Raw genomic sequence first — 24,368 nt, 5'->3', positions numbered from 1 at the left:
TCAAGTACCGACCAGAGCAGGTTTGAGCATTGAACCACAACTAGTTAGCCTGTGGCTGCATCTGCAGCTCTAAATGTATATTGCCTGCTGCAGTATAATTCTAAACTTCAATCACCGTAACTCAACAAGGACGTTCAATCTCTTGAGGCCCCCACCGCTCTTCATCTTTAGTATTCGCCTCTTACTTCTAAGACCCCAACTCCACTCTGATCAGGCCCCAACCTTCCCTCCTTGACGAGGCTACCAGGTGCCTTTCCCTTTTAGGCCCCGCCTTTTCCATTTTAATCCCCGCCTCTTTATGATTAGGCCCCGCCCCACCCCTTCACGAGGACCCGGAGGTTTGGGCTGCTTTGGGTAGTGGTGGGAGTGGCTTCACAATGTAACGACTATATTCTTAGCTCTTTCGGTAAAGTCACGTTGAAAGGAAACAATAAAATATATATTTTATTATTTTATTGTTTCCCTTCAACGTGACTTTACCGAAATAGCTAAGAATATGAATTACTGCAGTCACGAAAGCTTTAAATCAAAATGTAACGACTGTGACGACGAAGTTAGTAAGAGACACTTTTTTTTTATTTGGACAGCCACAATAAGGGACCCTTAGGCTTAGTGCTTGTCTTCCAGCTTGTAATTTCCTCCGAACGTCCCCACTCCTCGTGCTCTCCCCTTTTATATTCCTCAGCCCCCTTTCTCGAATCTTCGTCCTTGTTTTTCCCCTTGCCAATCCCTGTCCTTTCCTCTCTAATGGTTACTCTCTCTGTTTTCCAATCGATCTCGTTCAAACCTTATTCCTCCAAACCCTTTAAAAGTCTGCCTCCCGACCAATGACCCATGGAGGCCAACTTTCTACCAATCGGAGACCTTTGTTTATTTTAAAATAGCCGTTAGACTACATATTGGCTTGGGGTAATTTTTCGGTCATTACAACAACCAAAATGCTTCTGAATACATCAGCAATATAACATCCAAAACACGATTTTGTTCAACCTATACTCCGGGGGAACAACAGCCCCGTGCGACGCACATCTTCAACTTCAAACTCACGGCCACGTGTGTACACGGTAGCAACGGAAGGGTCCTGACAAACTCATAGGAATAACCTCTAATCTCGGTGCAGGAACTGTGCTGTTGGGTTTTTTTTTATAACGAAACGGAACAACACTGTAGGGTAAAAGCCACAAGCCACGGTGCACATTGGTTAACTACACCAACAACTTAAAAAAAAATACCACCGCTCTTGTGGACACGTGTATAGGTTGTGTGGTTGTCTGCCAAAGTAGAGATTTAAACTGTAATGTTCAAGATGCCCTTAAAAGCCACTTGCGACTGCTTCCCCGCCATTCTGTTGACAACGTAAATGCTACTGCTGTGGTTGTTGGTGCGCTCGACGTGATTTTCAAGTATTTTTGTTTGTTCCATTAACGAGCTCTTCAAGCCCGTGTTTTTCTGCCACGGACACGCACATCGGGTACCTATTTACTTACAATGAGCCTCAAGCGTCTGAGAATTGTCACTCGGACACAAGCGCCACGTTACAAAAAAAAGCGCGTCCCCATCCAGACACTCGGGCGTCCGATGAGCACAGTTGGCCACGTACGGCGCGAAAGAAGTTAAACATACACATGTACTACACTATACACTACATTTTGTTTCAAACGTTGATGTCTACTTAACTTGATGCACGCCATGATGAACTAAGAATGCATTTTACCCACTTGTTTCACTGCAAGCTCCTTGACGAATGCTTGCAGATGTAACCATGGTGATTATTGCACATTTTATTGAATAATCTTTACGGTTTTTTTCAGCGATGTTTTTTTTTTCCCAGGTTTTTTTTGTTGTAATGTTTTTTTTTTTCTAGAAGTAAATCAATCACTAATTAACGATACACGCACGCTCCTGTAGATCCTAAGGCACAATATACGTGACCGCGGAGCATCGGACATGTAACAACAGCATGCACACAGCGGCTGGGGCAATCCACTGCTGGATGAGAGAGGCTTTGCCCTCACGCCGTGCTGGTTGTGGGCGTTATTTCACCCATACTTCACCATGACGCCTGGTGAAATGCGGGAAGCATTCTGCACGATGGGGTTTTTGCTGCACTGCCCTCTGCTGCCCACCACGTAAATATAGGCTCGAAGAAAAGCCGTCTCTGGTGTGGACCAATCAAGTTCAAGGACAGTGCCAATATTATTATCAGAGTTGTCTATTTTTGTTTGCATTTTGACTGCTTGTGTTGTGGTTGCCCCAGTCGCTGTGTCAAGGCACCTTAATTACTCTCACACAGCTTAAAGGTCGCGGTCTGAGCTTGGCTGTGTTTCACTCCAGCGCTGTCCTCGAGACAGTCTGGTCCCTTCACCTGATGAAGGCCGCTTGTGTTGTGGCCGAAACGTCGTGATTTTTGTTGTTTTATTTTTTACCTACGTGACTTTACCGAATAGAACCAAAGAGTGTGTTGTGGTTATTGCAAACATTATCCCTTGTATGAAGGTGCCAGTTTTGGTGCCAGATAAAAGGGTAAAAACATATTACTACAAGATATTTATAATATAAAAAAACCCACTCGTGTAAGGTTTGTACGACTGGGGGGTTAAATTAAAACCACGCCGTTAACGCTTCAGGAACCGTCGCCACGGCAACGCCGCTAGCGGTGTCACGTGGCTCTTTTCGACTTTGGACCAATCAAAAACCGTCTCCGTCGTCACGTGATACCAGGCCGAGCCAATCGATGGCGCCGCGTCTGAGGTATGGCAAATGGGGAGCGGTGGTGCAGCGGTTAGCGCTACGAACCCGGCGATCCGGGTTCGATTCCCGCTCACGGCCACCAACAAACCGGTAACGATTATCCAAACCGGTCCCGGGCCTTCCCCTAGATCTACTCGGCCTCAAACGAGTACTTGGTGCGGTGTGCTGTAAACATCGCCACTGGGGGGAGACAAAGGCGGCCGGGCGTGGTGTTAGCCACCAAACCCCGTCGTGTGCCGTTGCCGCCCTTCATAGGTGCAACTCGCTAACAGCAACCTGCCCCCGACACTCTGTTACAGGCTACACGGAGGATGCCTTCTTTGTTCGTCTTTGATAACTCCGTTGCCATGGACACGTAGGCAGGTGCGCGTTTGGCGTTTTTAAAAAAGTTTGACTGCAAACGCGTTCCGTACTTAGGTAATCACGTGACCTAGGGAGGGAGGGGGTGGAGGGTCGCGTTGCCGTGGAAACGTAAACAGGCGACGGCGTCCATTGCCGAGTGAGTTGGATTTAAATCCCCTTCTTAAATGCGAATGTGGAAATGTGTAACGCCGCATTGAATAGCGGTGATCAAATGTGGCAACGTATACTGTCGTCGTATTACTGGTCGAATTACTAAAGATTGCATTGAGAGTAACGTGTTAAGTGAATGCTCTGTAGTCATGTTTTATCCACTGCTACAAACGTCGAAACGTTCTTACACGCCCCTGCTGGACATGTGCGAAAAAGAGCTTTATAGCTCATCGGATTCCTCCAGTCTAAATTCTGATTCTGCCACGAAGTGGCGGGGACGTGACCACGGCGATTGTGCCAGACTAGGTGCTGGAATTCCACCACCAGTCTTCATACCTGTCAAACCCATACGGTTTGCCCGTATTCGTGTACGGGGAAATTGAGTTTTTTTTACCTAATTGTTTGCGTTTCTCCCTTGTGATGGGACTTTGTAGGATGAACTTTGAGGTTTATAAGGGCACTGGGTGACCATTAAGGTCTGAATTGGTCTGTAATAAGGTAGGGCACTGATGAGGGGTCGACAGGTATGAGTCTTTTCCTCCGCACATCAACTCTGCGAAGGACGAGTCCTCCACAAACCCGCTACTTTCTGTAACAATCCGACGTATCCAGTTTACATTTGTCGCCTCATGCGTGCGTTTCTCTGCCTGCATCTCAGTGTAACTCCAACCATAGCATGTTCTTTGTCAGCATTGCTCTTGATGTGTGTATGACATTGCGGTTAATACTCATTCATTGAAACTTGCTTGAGGAATAATGGTGTATGAAAAATAAGAATAGGTTTTACCCTTTCGAGAAATAAAACAGCAGGTGTTACGATGTTCAAACACGAAATAGATACCTTTTTTTCAACTCTGCAATTAACCACACGTATTTGTGGTGAATATGCAAACAAACATGCTCTGATAATATACGCATTGTCTAAGAAACTGATTGGTCAACAGCAGAGACGGGGTCTTTATGGCCGAGTGTCGCCAGTGTCAGATCAGAGAACGCCAAAAGGCGAACAGTACAAAGACAATGCACGTATCTGAGCATGTATAGCTCGGGGGTGAGTAGCTATATCGCACTGGTGGAGCCATCAACCATACTTTGATACTGGAAAAAAGGTCCTAGAATTATCGGTGTGTTTGCTTACCATTGTCAAACCAAGACCTCAACAATGTCACATCGCCGCTGGCTCAAGTCGCGATCCAACCTGGGATCGCGCTGCTGTCACCATCCTAGAATCTAGCCCAGATCCGGACAAGAGTGGAACAACACAGACGTCCAAAATAAACACCTCATTCGCGACCCAAACATCGCACCTCCCTGGCTTTACCACTCCTCCAAGATACCGGTGAAACCATCAACCGTATCAGGACATCAACAGGCCGATGCACAACATCTCCTTCTTTAATAATTAAAGATAAGCCAGAGTAGTGCGATTGTGGCCGTGCAAACCAAACGATGGACCTTGTAATAAGAAGTACAGACTGCCACCGTAGTCTTACCACACACTCTCCTAACAGACCTCTCAACATATGCACTTAGTGCCTGAATATATTGCCACGTACAATATTGTAATTGCCAAAATTAGTTTTATAAAAGTATTATTCACAACGTTCGCGTGACTGAAACGGTGGGGTTACGTTGGTAATGAGAAATGAGAAGTAGTACTATTGATTGTGTCAGCGTGTGCGCGTAGTGGTTAGCGCGCTGCGATACGAACCCGGCGACCCGAGTTCGATTCCCGCACACGGCCACCACCGGTGACGATTATCTGGAACGGTCCTGGGCCTCCCCGAGGTCGACTCAGCCTTAAATTAATATCTGGTGGGGTGTGTAGAGCTCGTCACTGGGGAGAAAAAGACGGCCGTGGGTGGTGCTGGCCACCCACCCCCTCGCGTGCCGTGCCGGCCTTCTTAGGTGCTCACCAACAGCACTTGCCCCAATAATTTGTTAAAGGTAATGCAGGGGGATCTTTGTCTTTGTGTGTGAAGGAGGAGGGGGGGGGAGTCTGGGATGGAGGCCGGCATGATTGCGGGTGGCGCAATGGAGGGGGTGTGTGCCCGCCGCACAGAATCATCGGATGTGCACCACCTGGAGGCGCTCGTCTCACCAGCCACCGAGCAGCTGTTTGGCCGTGTCATCCCCGTCAGCTTAATGTGCGTCCCTTGAAGCCGCCACCGGCTCAACACAACGCCTCCTCCTCTCCCTCCGGCGAAATGGGCAGAAGGCGACGCAAAATGCACTTGCAGCAAACCCCATGGCTTGTTTTGATGCCAGCAAAAACGATGCGCGAGATCCCAAATAGAGTGTTTTCCTTTATCAGATCAGATCGCGTAAATATAAACGTGTTGTTAAACCCGCCACCACCCAACACAGCCAGTTAGTAAGGTTTGTCACGTAAACAAAACATGCCAATTTGTTGCTATTTCAACACACCGGTTGTGTTTTGGAGAGTGAACCCACAACATTTACACTTCGAGTACGATGTTTCGCCGGTAATTACAACCATCCTCATCAGGCGATGCGAAAGATGTTTGCCGAGTTAAATAACTGGCATATGAATGTTCTGTTGGTTTTATGGTTTCTGAAATGCTAGGGATAGCAATGCTTATATTTCAGACGAATGTTTGTAAAGAGTTTTTGTTCTTTCTCTGATTTGCTTACATGTATTACCATAGATACAGTTGTTTTAACCTTTTTTATGTCTATTTCGTTTGTGGCCTATGTCTCTATTATTAAACAGACTTTTAAGATGCACTTGCCTAGTAATAAATAGCGATGTACTCCCTATGTAAGTACCATTTTTATCCAGCTGCCACCAGACTGAGTTATGGGCAAGCCCTTGTAATTTTAGATGTGCTTACAATTGTAATGCCACATTCCAACAGCCAACATAACTAAATCTTGCAAATATTTCCTTGCCTATCTATTTTAACTATTAATTACATTTGATCATATTTACATAAATAACAATTTCAGTTGGATAAGCATAAGCAATAAGTGACATATCATTAAAGTTGAGATCAAGTTAATCTCTACAACACAATGGACATTTTTTTTCCAAGGGTTACCTACAATATAATGTCTAACTTGTATTGCTTCAACGTCCTCTTTCTACGTGTTTTTTTGCCAATTTAAAAATAATTAGGTCTGACTTAATATATTCTTGTATTCACATATATATTAACAGCGAGAAGGCAAACCTTGCAGTGACCTTGTGCAATGATACGAATGAAATAATTGCACACGCCGCCTTTCTGGATTACCCCAACACGGCGTGTGTGGATCAAGCAGAGTGGCCGTCGTGGATGTGCAAACACTTTGACAGCGGCAAGTGCACTGTACGTATATTAGCGATTCGCTCACCTTTCCCATACTTTTCACTCCTATCGTGTTTTTTTGTTTGTTGTTGCTTTTTGGCCCGCTGCTACTGAACATCTGTGAAAAAGAGCTTTGTAGCTCATCGGATTCCTCCAGTATACATAAAGATTCTGATTGTGATTTTCCAACCATGCATTGTTTGCATATGAGTGGAGTGACCCTAAATTGGTAGCTGTAAATATGATTAATTTACCAGTGGTTAAATACACATTATATATTTTTGTATTCACATATATATTAAATATAAATCTTTTGCATTGAACAATCCACTCCTGGATTAATAGTTTTGGAATATGTATGCACTGTATATTTTTGCTATTGATGTTGGTAATTAATAAATACATTTTCGTGTGTTTACAGCCTTTGAATACACTCTTCATGCATTATTTTGTGGCCAAGTCTGGTGTGGAAACTGACTGTGCAAAACAAATCATCAGGTACCAACTCACAATCAAACATTTATGGACAAGATCAATAATTGATTAATATTTATGAAGTTATATTGTTGATTTATCACTTTCATGTTTCACGCAGAACGGTGTTCAATGCTGTGCCAGATCTCCACTTTGTGTTTTTACTTCTAAAGAAGAATGCATCACCAGGTGGGTAATCAGTTTGTACATGCAGCTCCTATATTTGCTATTTAAGTGCGTTCTTAGCTCAGAATATTTGTGTTTTCCTTTAGGTGCTGTACTGGAGAACATATTCACCAAAATGAAGATGCATGGACATGTGTCGGACCCTGGAGGGTCGCTTTATGTGTGCCACCGCCACAATCACTTTCCCATCCTCCACATTCGGCAGGCAAGGCAGGTAGCACCCCTTAATTAGGATAGGAAAAATAATAAGTAATTGCATCATACGTCAATTATGCAAGTACAAGATATGGTATCAAAATGTATATATACAAATACACTGCAGAGAAGGAGGGTGTTTGACATGGCATTGCACTCATGTGATCTTATCCAAAACTCATAACATCAGTTATGAAAGCCTTCGTGTTAAAAACACTCTGTAACCTTTTACACTATCGTGGTCATTAACTTGAATACGTCCATTCCAATGTAAGAGCAGTAGATAAAAAGTGGGGCTTCAAATAGATTGGTTTTACTTTTTAAGACCACGTTCTCATCTATTTGGATGAACCGACAAATGCAAACAATGTACAAATACTATTGCCAGATAATTAACAAAATATACCATCAGTATCTAGATTGATAACATTTCTTGATAACTGCTTTTTATATTCTTAGTTCTTTCGGTAAAGTCACGTTGAAGGGAAACAATAAAATAATAAAACATATATAAAACAATAAAAATTCTCACGACGTTTCGACCACAACACAAACGGTCGTCATCACCTGATGAACACAAACGTTATTGTTTTATATATATTTTATTGTTTCCCTTCAACGTCACTTTACCGAAAGAACTAAGAATATTAATTACTGCAGTCACGAAAGCTTTAAATCAAAATTTAATTGCTTTTTATCTTTCCTTTGTTGTCCTTCCCTGCACCTCTGATTAGTAGTATAAATACAATTTCACACAATCGTATAATCCTTCTCCTTTCTTTGAAGAAACTTTATATGCAATCGCAGATTAACTGTTTTTTTGGACGATGTGTGCAGGGAGGAAGACCACGATGACCTCCTTCCCATATTCAGCAAGCAGAACCAGCAACTGCGTAACACATATGGGGAGTTCTTCTTGGTTGAGCTCATTGAGGCACAGGATCAAAACAGTCACACAGCCGTAGCTGAGGTACCTCTATATACGCATCATTTTACTTCACCATGTGGCCATTGTGTGGTTCACTCTGCCATTAAATTGCTGATTTTTGTTGGTAGAGGGGAAGTGGTGGTGCACTGGTTAACACTATGCACTATGAACCTAGAGACCCCAGTTCGATTCCCAGCCACATAACAGAAGTGACAAGTGATAGGTTGAATCGGTCCTTCCCCCCTCCCGCCCCCTCCCCAACTCCCACTTCAACCTGCACTGACCAGCGTGGTGAAGTATGGTTAAACAAATCTGACGTCTAACACAATGTGGGGAGACCTGCATCCAAAAGCGGTTTGATAATGGGATTAAATTATATTCAAGCCTGCAACTTTGTTTGGGCACATTTAAATAATGTGACGTATATAATCTGGTACTTTTTGTCTCACATGAAGTAATCAGAACTTTGGAAGTAATATTTTTTGGATGGTGGAATATGCTCACTATGTTTATGACCTTTGTTAAATATAAGCAAGGTATAGCATTACTGTAATATGGAAAGCAAGAATATCTATTCGTTAAAGTAAATGATTGTAAAAAAACAAATAGTAATTTCAAGGGTAATAATTTCAAAATTTGCTTGTGACATTTTTCCTGCGTTCGGCAGGTGGATGGCGTTGGAGTTGGCTTCATGAGTGTACACAGTGAAGTGAACATCGCACTTCTAAATGACTGCTTTGAGCTGATCCCATTCCATGGACTCTGCAAAGCTCACCCAGATGATATAACAGAGCCAAATTCAGAAACAAGCAAGCAGTATGAATCAGGTACATAGCAACAATGTACTGATTATTATTTTAGATTACAGTTGTGAATATCTGCATCATGTATTTATCTTCAATGTTAGTCAAACTTTGTTTTGAGTAATACATGTTTGACCGTGATATAGATGCCTGTTCTATGTCCGTGCTAACTTTAACTGTACAGATGCTGAACAACTCGAAAGAACCGAGACAGATCTCAGGCCTGACTCTGTAACTTCACACTTTTCCCTGCCGTCTCAGCAGCCTCAGATATCCCAGCCACCGGAGGTAACAAATTTTAAAATTAAAATCATGAGCACTTCTACGAGCTGTGGGAGAAAAAATGTTGCCATGAGTTTTTAAAACGCATATATATTTATGGTGTAACTACCATTGTACATGCATTGTGCACAGGTTAGAGACAAGGAGAATCAAGGAAACTCTCAGGCGGTTGAGTCAGGCGGGTCTTTGGCGAGTGAAGGGGAGGCTGATAGCAGCTCTGACAATACCGTGAGTGAAAGAGATAAACATTTTTCTGTAGGCTGTTATTTCAGAGGTTAAACTATAATGATTATGGGCGCTGTCAGATACCCCCTGGCCGTTTGCAGTTGTCCAATTTTAATTTATATTACTTTGCCTGTATTCAGCAGAAAAAAGCCGGAGAAAGGTCTACAGGCTAAGTGATTTAAATACAAATACAAATTAGGCAAATAAAATAGACTAAGGGGGTGTCTCACACTATCATTCTGTACACATTTAGACTCATGCATAATACGTAAAATATTACGCAATTATACCATTAAATTGTTTTTAATGTATACTGTACAACATTACGTAGGGCACTCGGTCTCAGCAAGTGGAGTCTTCGGTGGACATTGGCAGCAAGACTACGATCCTGCAGCCACCGTCCAAAGCAGATGTGATTGTGTCTGAGGCTCCGGGTTTCAGGCCAGTCTACATGGGTGCTAGTAATGCATTTTGCATCCAACTTTTTTGCATTGATGAGAAGTATGAAATGAGGTAAGTTACACGCAGATTTGTTCACGCATTATTTTGTACGCATCATCCGTACTGGTCAATCACACATTTTATGTGAGTGTATAATATTCAAATAATGTCCACAAAGCTTACTTTGCACTCGACTGATTACATTTTTGTTTTGATCATTTCAGGTCCCAAGATTTTCTGCCCTATGTGTTTAATATCTTTCCGGTATGTGACAGTTCAACAAGTACAGTACATGAGTACAGCCGGCAGAGGGCATTAACGCACCTTATTCACAAATAAGGCCACACGAACAAGCTGGTAAGGCCATTGTATCTTGTGCGTGTCCTTTAGGTCAAGGACTACTGCATCATGACCGTACCCCACCTGCTGCCAGAGTTTCCTTTGCTGCACAGCTTGATGCGCGTCACTCCTCGCTCCGTCAGTGGCTTTTCACAGGAGCTCTACGTTGTCCATCGATCAGCCCTGCACAAGTGGGTCCTCTTCATTAATCTCTGGACTTGGTGCCATCATCGTGTTTTCACCATTGCTATCAAACACACCACACCTTATTCTTAGCGCTTTCGGTGAAGTCACGTTGAAGGGAAACAATACAATAATAAAAAAATATATATATATTAAACAATAAAAATTCTCACGACGTTTCGACCATAACGCAAACGGTCATCATGAGGTGTGAAAAACCAACGGCAAGAAACATTTGAAGGAAGTAGCGGTTTTCATTTATTTATTTTCAAGAGGTGTATTTATTTATAAAATCCGTTAGCACCACGGGCAGCGATTTGACAGTTTGTTTAGAAGGACGAGTCCATCTATGTTCTGAAAAGAGGAGGGGGGAGACGAAAAATTAATGTATGCTGTCTGAAAGCCACCGTAAGCGTGAACAATCAATTAAGACCTGAAATGGTTTATCAAATCCTTCCAATGATTGCTAAGCCAGAATCCATCTTCTCGGTTGAAATTGTCTTCATGAGGCCATCCACATATACAAGCACAGAGACAATTTCAACCGAGAAGATGGATTCTGGCTTAGCAATCATTGGAAGGATTTGATAAACCATTTCAGGTCTTAATTGATTGTTCACGCTTACGGTGGCTTTCAGACAGCATACATTAATTTTTCGTCTCCCCCCTCCTCTTTTCAGAACATAGATGGACTCGTCCTTCTAAACAAACTGTCAAATCGCTGCCCGTGGTACTAACGGATTTTATAAACAAATAAAAACACCGTTTGAAAATAAATACATAAATGCGAACCGCCACTTCCTTCAAATGTTTCTTGCCGTTGGTTTTTCACACTTGATGATGACCGTTTGCGTTATGGTCGAAACGTGAGAATTTTTATTGTTTTATATATAATTTTTATTATTTTATTGTTTCCCTTCAACGTGACTTCACCGAAAGAGCTAAGAATATGAATCACTGCAGTCACGAAAGCTTTAAATAAAAATTTACACCACACCTTATGAAAATCACATTGATATGAAGAGCCAGTATATTAAATGAGACATGGCGATGCTTAACCGAGGTGTTTTAAAACCTGCCCGTGCCCTGTCACGTGCTCCCATCTGTACCTATATGCTTGCAGCTCACTGTCACACCTCTGATCCGCACCTCTGATTAGCACGGTTGTCTACGTACGGTGCGAAAGAAGTTGAACATACATAATGTCACGGATCCCTGAGTACAGTATTGGGCTTCTGTAAAAATGAACCTCTTCGAAGTGAGATATATGGTCAAACAACCCCCATGACTGACATGGCATGAAAAGGACCTTCATCCAGGAGTCTATGGACAAAGAGCTGTACATTAATATGTTGCAACCTGCAGGTCAATGGTTGTGCGTGCTGCCCGGAGCAATGACAGTGATGCAGTGAAGAGCCTGGTGGAGACACTGGATCAGCACAAATTATTACTGGCAGACTTTAACCAGTTCAACCAGGCGCGACGGGACCCGGTAGGCTTGACGTACAGATCCAGCTCCCTTCCTAATCCTGTTTTTATCTCATTTTGCATCAAAGCGATATCGTAACTTGCTTGCTTCACCTCAGTGCAACTGTCCTTTGCCAGGGGAAAAAAACACACCTTTGGGATAACGCTTCTACAAGTCTGAGCTTGCCACGTGGGTGATGCTGATAAGTGTTGCATTAATTGTGGCGATATAGTAAGCGAATCTGCCGTGGTTTGCTGGGCATGGTGCACTGCATTGTGAATGTAATACATTTTTGTGTCATGCAGAATGGAACCCAAATCCGCGTGTATGTGGCTGAGATGTTGGAGAAAATTGTTGGTGTGGCTGTTGTCCGTGCAGAAGAGGTGTGTAATTATTAATTGTAAGAATTTACATTTTCTCATCAATGGGCATTGTACATTTAACTGTACATTATAGGTTATATTTACACATTTAACTGTACATTACAGGTTATATTTACACACAATTGGCTTGTAATAACTTGTTTTAAGTCCATTTATACGTTATCTTAAAATTTCCAATGTATGGTTCTGATTTTTTTACATTACAATAAACTTTAATGTTGTAAATTACAATGAGAGCTGTCAAAACTTAAGAATATTATATTGTTTAATTGGTTGTGGATCTCACAGGATATAGAATACATCAGATCACATTACAACATTGAAGACTTCATCTACTACAGCCATCACAGAAGAGATCAGCATGCTCACCTCTGCCACTTCGTCTTGAACCCAGCCTCTTACCTTTACACAAAACACTTCCTCAAGGAAGTCCTGAGGCTATCCCACTGCACATCTCTTTACTACCCAGTCTACCCCGGGTACTCAAAGAAAAGCGTAAGTGATTTCGATACTAGGGATCCACTGCTCATTTTACAACCAATGTTACACGAATGCTAAAAGGAAGCCATTTCCTTTATGTCCTCACCAGCAGGAGGCGACTGTGTACTTTACCAGCTGCATGAAAGAAAAAAACACTTATGGGCTGTGTTCTGTTCAGTCTTGTCTGTTACTTCCTACTGCATCCACACACTTTGGGTGCCCAAGGCTTACAGTTTACTCTGAATGTCAGTTTAAAAAATGGCATTCATGAAGCGTTGTGGTACTAATTCAACCTCCTCCCTTGCCAGTGGACAGAAAAGCATCACACACTGAGCTCAGTGCTGCACTGCCTGGTTCCTGTTCGTCCCCGCAGTCAGATCTCGTATCCATTGCATGAGTTGGGAGAAAATTCCCCCTCTCAAAGGGTATTGATGGAGCAGGTGAGTCACCGTTGACTTTTTTTGTACAAAATTACAATCTAAAATCGTTCAGAGTTACAGTACTGTACTGCTGTGCATATCTGCCTCGCTGGAGACTGAAGTATAGGTGGATACATGAAAAGGTCAGATATGTGATCATCTATCGAAAATGACAGACCGTGCAAGCATAAAGTGCACACCGCTTTAAACATGAGGAAACACTTTGCTGTGATTTAGAACTAAACGAATGTATGCAAGATAAACAATCAATAACTACGTGCGAAAAGGTCGTATATACAATAATTATAACAATTACATCATACACATGTACTGCACTGTGTGTGCTCATGGTCAGTACAGATGTATGACAGATTGGCCATCGAACAAAGCCGCTCACTGCATCACGTGCATTAAAATGCACTTCTGCGGCCGTCCGGAACGCTCTTCCTTCCGATATTAAGAAGCCACTGGAGCTATGCACTTTTAAATCGAGATTGAAAACTCATTTCTTCATAGCTGCTTTTTGTGTTTAGTTTGTTGTCTTTCCCCAGCACCTCTGATTAGCACGGTTGGCTATGTACGGTGTGCAAAAAGTGAAACATACAGTACATATGTACCACACTACATTTGATTTCAAACGTTGATGTTGACTTACCTTGATGCACGCTCTGATAAACCGAGAATGTGTTTTACCCACTTGTGTTTCACTGCAAGCTCCTTGACGAATGCTTGCAGATGTAACCATGGTGATTATTGCACATTTTATTGAATAATCTTTCAGTTTTCTTCAGAGATCTTTTGTCATGGTTTTATGTTGTATTTTTTTTCCAGGCGTAAATCAATTATTAACGATGCTTTCCACCCTGGCAGGACAAGTACGCTCTGAACCACTTTAACAGAAAGCTCACGCTGGAGCCCAAGGTCACAGTGAACGCTCGCATTGTCGTGGTTGGAGCGTCTGATACCGGAATCTCCTTCCTGGAAACCTTGGCTTTTTGGTAAGCCAACCTCTAGAAGCAAATGACACCACATCTAAGTGATTCTCTGCTGAAGGGCACAGAAGTGTCGATACAAATCAGTCGATTTACTCGGCGCACCTGAGAATTGTTCAGGGTAGATTAACCATGCCTCTTTATTTCCACTATGAAAACGTGGATTAGAAGTGGCTCCTAAGGCCTGCAGTCTATAACTAATGCCGTATCAACTTCATCTGTGCTAAATAGTACGTCAAGTATATTTGTAAACATGAATGAATGTATGAAATCCTCGCTAACATCAATTGTGGCTTTGTGTTTCACAGCCCACACTTGCGTTTCAACAACCTGACTTTGATATCTACACACGGTCTCCCGGGGGAGCTGCCCCCTTGTCCCATACGAGAAGGATTTCTAGCCAGCAGGTATTTCAGAGAACACAGTGGTCTCTATAAATATAATCATCTGTTCCAAATAACCAACGTACATAGCACATATGCAAGTAGTGCATAATTCCAATGTACTACTGAATTTTCCATAACAAAGCAATTTTTATATTTGTTGAAAAAATTATTCTTACCCACTGATATTTAAAACAGTCCCTGTTTCCCCCCCCCCTTCCCAATTCCTGTCCTTTCTGCTCCTCCATGCTCATGCACTCTGCTGCAGTCACTGTTACAGCACAAACGACCTTGCCCTGCTGTCCCTCCACTCGCGTGTAAGTGTGGTGGTTGGCAAAGTGGCGGCCATCAACCGCTCAGCAAAGCATGTCGTGGTAACAGGAGGTGGCCATGTGTCCTATGACCACCTGATTCTGTGCACTGGCCAGCAATATGAGGTAAGAGGACAGCTTATGGAAGCATAGAGCTCAAAGTGTGATAGCATACACTTGTAATATGCAATATTAAATTTTAATAAGATCATATTACGGGCAGCCCCCAACTTACAAACGCCCGACTTACGAACATCTGCACTTACAGACAAGTTTCCTTAAGATAATGATTTTTAATAATCTGACTTGCGAAAGTGAACACGCACTGGCGAACCAAACCGCGAAACTGTTTGGTTTGACACATGTACATATGTACAACATTTATTCTTATAAGTTTAACAATGCTTCCCTTTTTTGTAGAACCGTAACACTTTTATAACACTGACCGTATGTGCATATATATTCAGTACATTATTGTGTTCCGACTTATGAACGGGTCTCAGGAACGGAACCCATCCGTAAGTTGGGGACTGTCCGTAATTTACAAGGGTTGCGTTGTTGGAATGTTTTGTTTAGTTTCTCACTTGTTTTTTTGGTTTAAGTTGGCTATTAATAAACACTGTCTTTTTTATGCAAGGTTTCGGAGTTATGTCCGTGCTGTGACAGAGCAGAATAGAATCAATGACTACTATTGTTTCATTCCTAACAATGTCATGCTGCCAGGTACCGTGTCCAACGGAAGCTGACTTGAGCAAACTCCTGACTAATGCGGAGGTGCCGAACAGCCCTGATCGCCGCTATAGCGGACCTGTTCCCGCAAATCTCTTCACCCTCAATGACCAAGACGACTGCCAACATGCCCTCGAATGGCTGAGACGCAATTTCCTTGGTGGGCAAGGTGAGGAACACATGCCCAGCACCTTTTCAGTTTCATTTCAGTTTCAGCATCATTTATCAGGTATAGCCCTGTGAGCCATTCGGCTCTTGAATCGGGTGCAACCGCAACAAACAAAAACATGAACAAGAAACATCTTAAAGTGACTACGCACAAACAGACAAATCCAGGAAAAAACAGCAAAGTCTTCCAGAAAAAGCACCGTATATCAATGTTGTGTGAAAAAATCCCAGTGGGATGCAAGTCAAACAATAACAACCATAAGACAATTTAGATTAAAGTTATCAGTCTAACTCTGCACTACAACAAACAAATATGGCTAAGTTTTTAATCAAAATATGGCTAAACCAAAACGTTTTTGAAATCACCAAAATAAAGCTATTAAAGCAATGTAACAGTGATCATAGGAAGTGTGATTGAAATTTTACAATAAACGATATACATAACATGTACGACCAAACTTTGCAGCCATAGCTGGCTGCATGGGTCACTCCATAACACCTGCATGCACGGCCCCTCCGATTATCCTTCCCCCGCACCTCCGATTAGCACGGTTGGCTTAGTACGTTGCGAAAGAAGTTTAACGTGCACACTCAGATGGTTCTTGTAGAAACCTTAAGTTGAAAACTAAATTTTGGGAAGATGCAAGGTGGAAAAGTGGTCGGAGCGCTGAGCTGCCACTGCACTTAGCTGATTGGAATCGAGGCAACCACCTGTGATTAAACTAGGTTTGGAAATATAGAAGTGTGTTGATGGGCTCAGCCTGATCAGTGATTACTGCAGAAATAAACCACTGCAATAAATTAAGTTCTACACTTAATTTGGCTAATTTATACCTCTAAGAACTACAAATATAGTTTTGACTGTCACGCAATCAACATCACTCTTTACGGCATGGTGGATGGGAAAGTACTCTACCGTGAGGACCAGTATTTCTGTGATATCCACTTCCGTGGCCACTCTCTGACATGAATACATTTGGATGTGCGAGAGATCGGAATGATTTTTTTCCATCTCATGCCCTGACACTGATATCACAAATGGGATAAAATTCATGAAAAGACCAAAAAAACCTAAACATTGTTTTACTCAGGGGCGGAGCCAGGATTTCAGGCCGGGGTGACATTCAACAAATTATAATTTCAAGAATGATTAGAGAGTCAGGCTATTGAACTAGACGCCATCGGTTGGCGACACACTGACAATGCAGTTGCAGACCGAGTGTCGTACACTTATACGCAGAATGTCACCCCTGTCACCCCCCCCCTGGCTCCACCCCTGGTTTTACTGGAATGGGTATCTGTGCATTATCATTATTGTTATTATTATTATTCTCGTTCAGGCAATGCCATTGTTTATGGGAGCAGCCTAGATGCGTACACGACAGTGCAGACCCTGCTGAAGCTTGGTGTAGCTGGTTCACGCATTCATTTGGCTGAGCCTCCTCACGGCTACACAGTTTGCTGCTTCAACAACTTTGCGGTGGAATCGGCAATCCGCGGTGCGCTGCTTCAAGCCGGGGTGAAGGTCCATTCCTCCTGCTTGCTTGCCCACTGGAATGAGAATGCACAGCAGAGTGACCTCATCACTTCTGCCTCCTTCACGACTGACACCAAACCTTTCAGTCTGGAATGCAGCGTGAGTTGTGTTTTATCGCTTATTTTAATAATTCACCCCAATTAAACCATATGCTGGTGGTATGCAGCACACTTTAAAGCGGACAAAAATCTTACAAATATTTTTTAATTAAACATGTCAACTCCCAAAGAAGTCTTAATAATGCACTTTAATATGCAATTGTTCAGCAAATGCAGTGTGAAATTATTGAAATTATTTGCGCATTCAGATCAGCGTATATTGTCAATTTTAGGCATTCTTTGCATTCTACCGGAAAGGAGTGGACTATGAGGCTTTCCGGGCAGCCAATGACTCCTGCCTGGTGTTCGACGGTCGACTGGTGATCGACGCTTCCTTCTGCACAAGCGACGGCGCGGTGCGTGCCGCTGGCACGCTCACCAAGTACGCCCGCCGCTACTACGCCGACCATGCGGCGCATGCCGGACACAACTCGAAGGAGGTGGGCTTCCATCTGGCAGCTGGCATGCTGCCCCTGTTGGACCCGACACTGGAGCCTCCTTCCAGCGACGATCTCTCTGACTCGCTTAATCGCCTGGTGCCTACGTTCACGGCACCCAATATCCAGGGCAAGTTACCCAAAGCAGTACGGCGATGATAGATCATAATACGTTCAAGAAAATTATAGTAACTTTGTTTTTCTACGTTTATATATATATAGATTATATTAAGAGGTACTGAAACATCAATTTTTTACTTATTGTGTTTCCACAGGTGGGATTTTGCCCGGAGGCTACCACTACCTGCATATTGTAAAACCAGGTGTCGTAATTCCACTGGAGGCTCAGATGGCTCGACCAGACTATGCAAGTATAGTTCGGACAGTTATTTTTATTTGCTGATGAATGCATTAACCACTTTAGTCAAAGCCTTCATATCGTTTTTAAAATACTTATCTTTCGAGTGAAAATGTAAAAATAAATGTTTTTTCTCATGTATTAAAAAGCGACGTAAACAAATTATTCTGTATGTTTTAAGAGCGACACTGTAAATGCTCTATGGCTACAGAACCGCTGGGCGTGAATGCGGTGCCTTTGGTTAGCAGGGCCGAGAGTTGGTAACGGGCCGTCCCGAAGACGGTGATTACTTCCGGCTTCACGTGGGTCGTCATGGCACGGTAGAGACGCTGACGTGCCTGTCAGCCAAGCCCCTGCCGATCAGCAACTACGTCCATTTGTATGGCCAACACGAGCAACTACTCAACACACTGCTGTCACGCTTCGACGAGGGTCTCATCCCAGACTTGTACAGGTACTCCTCTTAAACATTAATTGGCACCCACACGGAGCATCCATGGGGACACTTGCCAGAGGCCCCCCCCCCCCTCCGCCTTGCTGCTGTGGCACTAGGCACCGTTCGACCACGACCAAACATTTGAGCCACCAGCTGCCACCGCTTCCTTCGTTTCCAAATGTTCAGCTACCCATTAGAGGGCCACCTGGGGCTCCCGCCCTACCCTTCCCACGGCAATGACTGTTGTTGCTGTTTTGCCATCATAGCTGTGGGCCAACAGTGTTTTCGTTGATTTCTGGCCTAGGTGGCATATGATGGTTGTGATATAGGGTATATCGAACAAAGATGGTAACTGCATCACGCGCTTTCAGATGCGCTTCTGCGGCCGTCTGGAACGCTCTTCCTTCCGATATTAGGAAGCCACTGCAGCTTTGCACTTTTAAATCTTGATTGAAAACTCATTTCTTTAGAACTGTTTTTTGTGTGAAATGTGCTGTCCTTCTCCAGCACTTCAGATTAGCACGGTTGGCTACATACGATGCGAAAGAAGTTCAACATACATACAAATCGCTTACCAGAATGGGGCACAGATGTGCGTGCTGTCACAATGGATATATCACTTTTCAAATTCCAGCTACCTGATGCCACGCTACTCAATAATTCAAGAATTTAGAGCACGATGTTCAACAAGTATAGTCGAAGTTGTACATTGGGTTTTTCTCACTTTGTTTTTTTTTTACTATACACAGCTATTTTAGACAGCCCTGGTGCATGGCCATTTTCCATGACCGCTTTCAAGACCTTCAGAGGGAACTTCGGCAGCTGGTGTCCACCGCACAGGTTGTTTGCTTTAGATTTTACACAGTTCACAAATTAAAAAAATTGCCTTCACAGCTTCTGCATTCTTGAACTACCGCAAAGTCTCCGATTGCTGTGTAAAAACAACTGATTGCGTATTTTTTAAGCCTTTTGGTGAAAATGTTTTGGACATTACGTATGGATCTACAGTACATATGTGTTAATTATATCCATTTGCCTATGATTGGATAACCCAGAATGTGCCTGTTCGATTAGCACGGTTGGCTACGTATGTGGGAAAGAAATTAAACAGAAACTATAAACCATTTGAAACTTTTTTTTTATTACCACGTAAGGCCCACTGAGCTATATAGCTGTTTTTCATAAGCGACCTGGCCACAAATGACAGCTCAATGAAGCGGCTTATCGCGTGTAAATGTATAGCAGCCAAATAATCTAAACCTACATACATATGAAATTCATAATAAAGGTTTTTGGGTTAGATCGCGTTATTTATAAATATGTCGTAACCCTCCACCACCCGACTTGGCCAATCAGCAAAAAAAGTGTCACGTTGACAAAAGACAATTAGTTCACTACTTTAGCCCACCGGTGTGTTGAAGAGTGAATCCACAACATCTACAGTTTGAGTTGTACGACGTTTCGCTGGTAATTACATCCAGCATCATCGGGCAATTCGCCAGAATGGTAAAGCCCTCACTTGCTCTCGGTCTTAAATAGAGCAGCAGGGTGACGTCATCATTTAACTCATTTCAGGTGCAGTGATTTATAAATAACGCGATCTAACCCAAAAACCTTTATTATGAATAATATTGGTCACGAAAGCCTACGTGTTAAACTGATACATATGAAATTGTAAGCTTAGGGTTGAGCCTGAATAGTGTTTGGATGGGGGTGAACAAATGCATAAGACAAGTATTTTAGGCTGCTGTGGGGCTAAGTTGAGGATAGCAGAGGGCAATGCAACAATATACTGTCTATATATTGTTGTATTGTACAATGCTTTTGTATCTACTCTCCCTGCCTTTACCAACCCGCACCACACAGGGTAGTGAAATGTGGTTAATAATTCCCAAAATCCACACGGTGTGGAGAGGCCCCCCATCTAGTAGTAAATTGACAAAGGGAGTCTATCTTCTTTGGTTCTTTCGGTAAAGTCACGTAGAATGAGAATGAAATAATAAATTGATAAAATAAAATAACACAATAATATTCTCACGACGTTTCGGCCACAACACAAGCGGCCTTCATCAGGTGAAGGGACAAGACTGTCTGGTAGGACAGCGCTGGAGTCTCGTCCCTTCACCTGATGAAGGCCGCTTGTGTTGTGGCCGAAACGTCGTGAGAATATTATTGTTATTTTATTTTATCAATTTATTATTTTATTCTCATTCTACGTGACTTTACCGAAAGAACCAAAGAAGATGAATCATTGCAGTCACGAAAGCTTTAAATCGAAAGGGAGTCTACATACATTAATTTAAACATGCAATTATTTTGAATGTCATGCTGTTTCTTCTTACCTGCAAAAATGCATGCGATTAGTTCTTACCTACATAGTTACTGTGTAAGGATAATGTATCGTTTTTTACAGTCGTATTACTATATTGAATGCATTATATTGCATTTAATGTGTTTTTTTACCTGTGAAATTGTCAGTGATTTTAAATTGTGCTCATAAATATGAGTGGCTACATATTTGGCCAATTAGTTGTCTTAAGTATAGTGTAAATATGGTCAGGATATAGGGGTCAAGGTTTTATATGTGTACCAGTTATTTAAAAAAAAACTTGAAGATTTTCTAAAACAGTAGCACTTTTCTGAACCACGACTGCCAAGTTTCGTATTGATTGTTGTGTTGTATTGTACGAGTATGGTGAGGACACAATAGATCATTCCAGTATTTCTACGTTAACCCAACACCCATTGGTCTAGATCAATACAAAATAAAATAAATGGTTTAAAGTTTTAACAAGAGCAGGACAGGGTTTTGTTTTAAAGTGAAATTGTACTAAGGGGAAAACAAACAAGGAATAAGCTAAATTTTGATTTAAAGCTTTCGTGACTGCAGTAATTCATATTCTTAGTTCTTACCGAAAGAACTAAGCATATGGAATAAGCTGTTCTGCAAAGTTATTTAAATCCACAATAATATTGGTCGTGAAAGCCTACGTGTTAAACTATTTAAATCCATGTTGTCTTCTTAAATTTGCACGAAGGTATTGATTATATATGCATAAATTATATTTTGAAAATCATAAATGATGAACATTTATTACATCTTTTGTATTCGATGCCTCAGAACAACCCTGAGTGTTTCGCGAGTAGAAGAGAGCCTGGTACATTCATGCATAAGCCGCTGGGTTTACCTTGAAAAATAATGACATTTTCGTGGCACATTCGCACGACTTTCGTTCAACGAAGAGGAGAGGCCTTGCATCGCTGGTTGGCACCGCAAGCTGACTTGGTGCTCTTTGCTGATTGTCCAGGCGGAATCAGTGCCCTCGATGCTGGAGCTCGCCACGCAGCTGGTGCAGGGAGACTTATCCCTGCTCGACGGTGGCCCACAGTCTCTCCATGAGCAGTTCAAGAAGCTGGGTTACAAGAAAGCTGTGGAGACCCGACTCATCTCGTATCTGCAATACAATCACTACCACCTGCCCATGTACTTTCGACCTGGCATAATCTAGAGCCTTGCTACCAAAAGACAATTTTAAGTGATTTTTTATTGGTAATTAATGGTGGTTATGTCAATTGTTTTCATGGGGATTTTCCTGTTTTTAAAATATTGTTGATTTAGAATATTACTCAAACGCTGTAAAATATCTACTAGTTGTATGGTTGGATCATCAGATGGCTTATTAGAGCCACCACAATAGATAGTAGCCCTTCTGTAATCCAATACCCAACATGGATCACAATTTTAAAATATATCTGAATGATTTGAAATAATAAGCTTCTTCGTTGATGACTGAGCAAAAAAGTTATCCTCATGTTTTGTCATTATACATGTGTAGTGTCCTCCTTCTTAGCGGCGTGTGTGTGCATGTGGTGTGCAGTGCACACACTCAGTCGGAGACGAGGTAGTTTCAGGAGGCACCGTCTCTCTCTTTATTCCTCTATCTCGTTCACACCACCCACTCCGGCCTCCTCTCTCTCACGACTACGCTGCCGTACAACCCGGCCCAGACATGACCGTGTCCGCGTTGCACCGAGACGGCCAACTAATGTTTGGCCGTGTAATGATCGGGCGAATGCGGCGGCGACGAAGGCGACGACAGCGACGACGAGACGAGTCCACTCCCAGAACCGTCAGCCTGGAACTCGCGCTTTCCGCTGTTTATATTCCACTTGGCGCGGCTTAGCTCCGCCCTAGCCGCGCCTCCCTTCTCGAACCTACCAGAGGGTTCCAGGAACCTCCCTATGAGGTCTACCGTGACCCTTGACCCAGTTCCTCCGCCCTGCCGGCACACACACCGTGTATATGCGTGTGCGCTGTGTCCACCGCAGTTGCTGCTGCTGGACAGCAGTCGGCGCTGTGTCACTGCACATGTACAGTACAGCCCTTTGTGAGTCCACTGCTGGATGTGAGGTCATTCCCATGCCACGCAGATCATGGGGGCATACTTCACCACGCTGGCCGGTGCAGACTTGTGAAAGCGGGCAGCATATACTCTGGGGCACAAGTAGAGTACAACTGTGAATGCCTTATTCTGCCCACAATATAACCCTGCAACCAATAACATCTCGTTGTTATGCACGTAAATGGGTACAAACTCAATGATCAACATAAAACAGACTTGAATTGCCTTGGCTCGCTGCTTCACTTGAGACTGTGCTCAGAACAGTCCATTGAAATTGGTCGCTTTACATTTGTAAAAATATTCTGTAATTTTTTCACGAGCATTGTACCTGCACAGTGGCTGCTGAAAGTTGCCTTGACATGTGGATTGAAATAACAAAAACATTCTTGACAAATGTTTCAAGAATCATAGCAATGGACCTTTTACAGAAATATTTCCATATTTGAACAGTTATTAAATACATCCTGAAATGTAATTCTGTTGTCACGGTATTATTACTGAACTGATAGACATGCCATGGCCTATGTGACAAAACGTGTCCGTCATCATCGGCCATAGTCTATCCACTGCTGGAAGAAGGCCTCCCCAATCCATCGCCATCGCATGGTGTCGTGATGTATCAATCCAATCCATATAGTTCTGAGCTGATTTCACAACTCCATCTCTTTGGTATGAAAGATGTTTAACTTATTTCGCACCGTACGTAGCCAATCGTGCTAATCGGAGGTGCGGGGGAAAGACAACAAACAAAACGCAAACATCAGTTACAAATACATTAGTTTTCAATCTCGATTTGAAAGTGCATAGCTCCAGTGGCTTCCTAATATTGGAAGAGCGTTCCAGATGGCCACTGAAGCCCCTGCGAGGATGACTGGAGTTTGCGTGATGGTAGACATTATCTCAGGCCCATTCTATATTTTTTTTGCTTTAAAAGCTGTGTTTTTTTACTCATACTGTGCTTGATGGAAATAGTGCTCTGAGAGTATTGCTGTTTTGGTGACTTAAAAAAAACTGATGGTGCTGACATTGACAATGCATAAACCATCACATGCATACGCATATTAAAAGGCAATACATTTGTGCTGCCATTCCGTCCGTTACAGAATTGATTATACATGTGCTATAATGGAGTAAA

At 42.7% G+C, this 24,368-nt stretch overlaps 1 protein-coding gene across 2 annotated transcripts; it reads left to right on the top strand.

Annotated features, from left to right (window-relative positions):
* Nucleotides 1–485: 485 nt before the first annotated feature.
* Nucleotides 486–23,708, top strand: CFAP61 (cilia and flagella associated protein 61). 2 transcript variants are annotated; one of them, XM_076064202.1, is made up of 27 exons: nt 486–3,250; nt 5,247–5,411; nt 6,446–6,596; nt 6,997–7,073; nt 7,171–7,238; nt 7,322–7,449; nt 8,272–8,400; nt 9,026–9,185; nt 9,346–9,449; nt 9,576–9,671; nt 10,000–10,181; nt 10,334–10,373; nt 10,500–10,639; nt 11,997–12,123; nt 12,405–12,482; nt 12,771–12,977; nt 13,271–13,402; nt 14,252–14,379; nt 14,682–14,780; nt 15,025–15,193; nt 15,791–15,965; nt 17,305–17,600; nt 17,833–18,166; nt 18,312–18,403; nt 18,643–18,848; nt 19,580–19,670; nt 22,139–23,708. In XM_076064202.1, the coding sequence occupies exons 2-27, from the start codon at nt 5,269–5,271 to the stop codon at nt 22,337–22,339; spliced, it is 3,753 nt and encodes a 1,250-aa protein (XP_075920317.1). In that variant the 5' UTR covers nt 486–3,250; nt 5,247–5,268; the 3' UTR covers nt 22,340–23,708. The 2 variants fall into 2 exon arrangements, with proteins under 2 accessions (XP_075920317.1, XP_075920328.1); XM_076064213.1 differs by lacking the exon at nt 5,247–5,411 and having other exon boundaries at nt 487–3,250.
* Nucleotides 23,709–24,368: the final 660 nt, after the last annotated feature.

Source organism: Petromyzon marinus, chromosome 6 (assembly GCF_048934315.1).
Source record: "Petromyzon marinus isolate PM22_M1 ecotype Great Lakes invasive population chromosome 6, UKy_Petmar_22M1.pri1.0, whole genome shotgun sequence".
Lineage (NCBI taxonomy): Eukaryota > Metazoa > Chordata > Hyperoartia > Petromyzontiformes > Petromyzontidae > Petromyzon > Petromyzon marinus.
The sequence above is the reverse complement of the archived record's forward strand: the minus strand, read 5'-3'. Positions and strand labels throughout refer to the sequence as shown.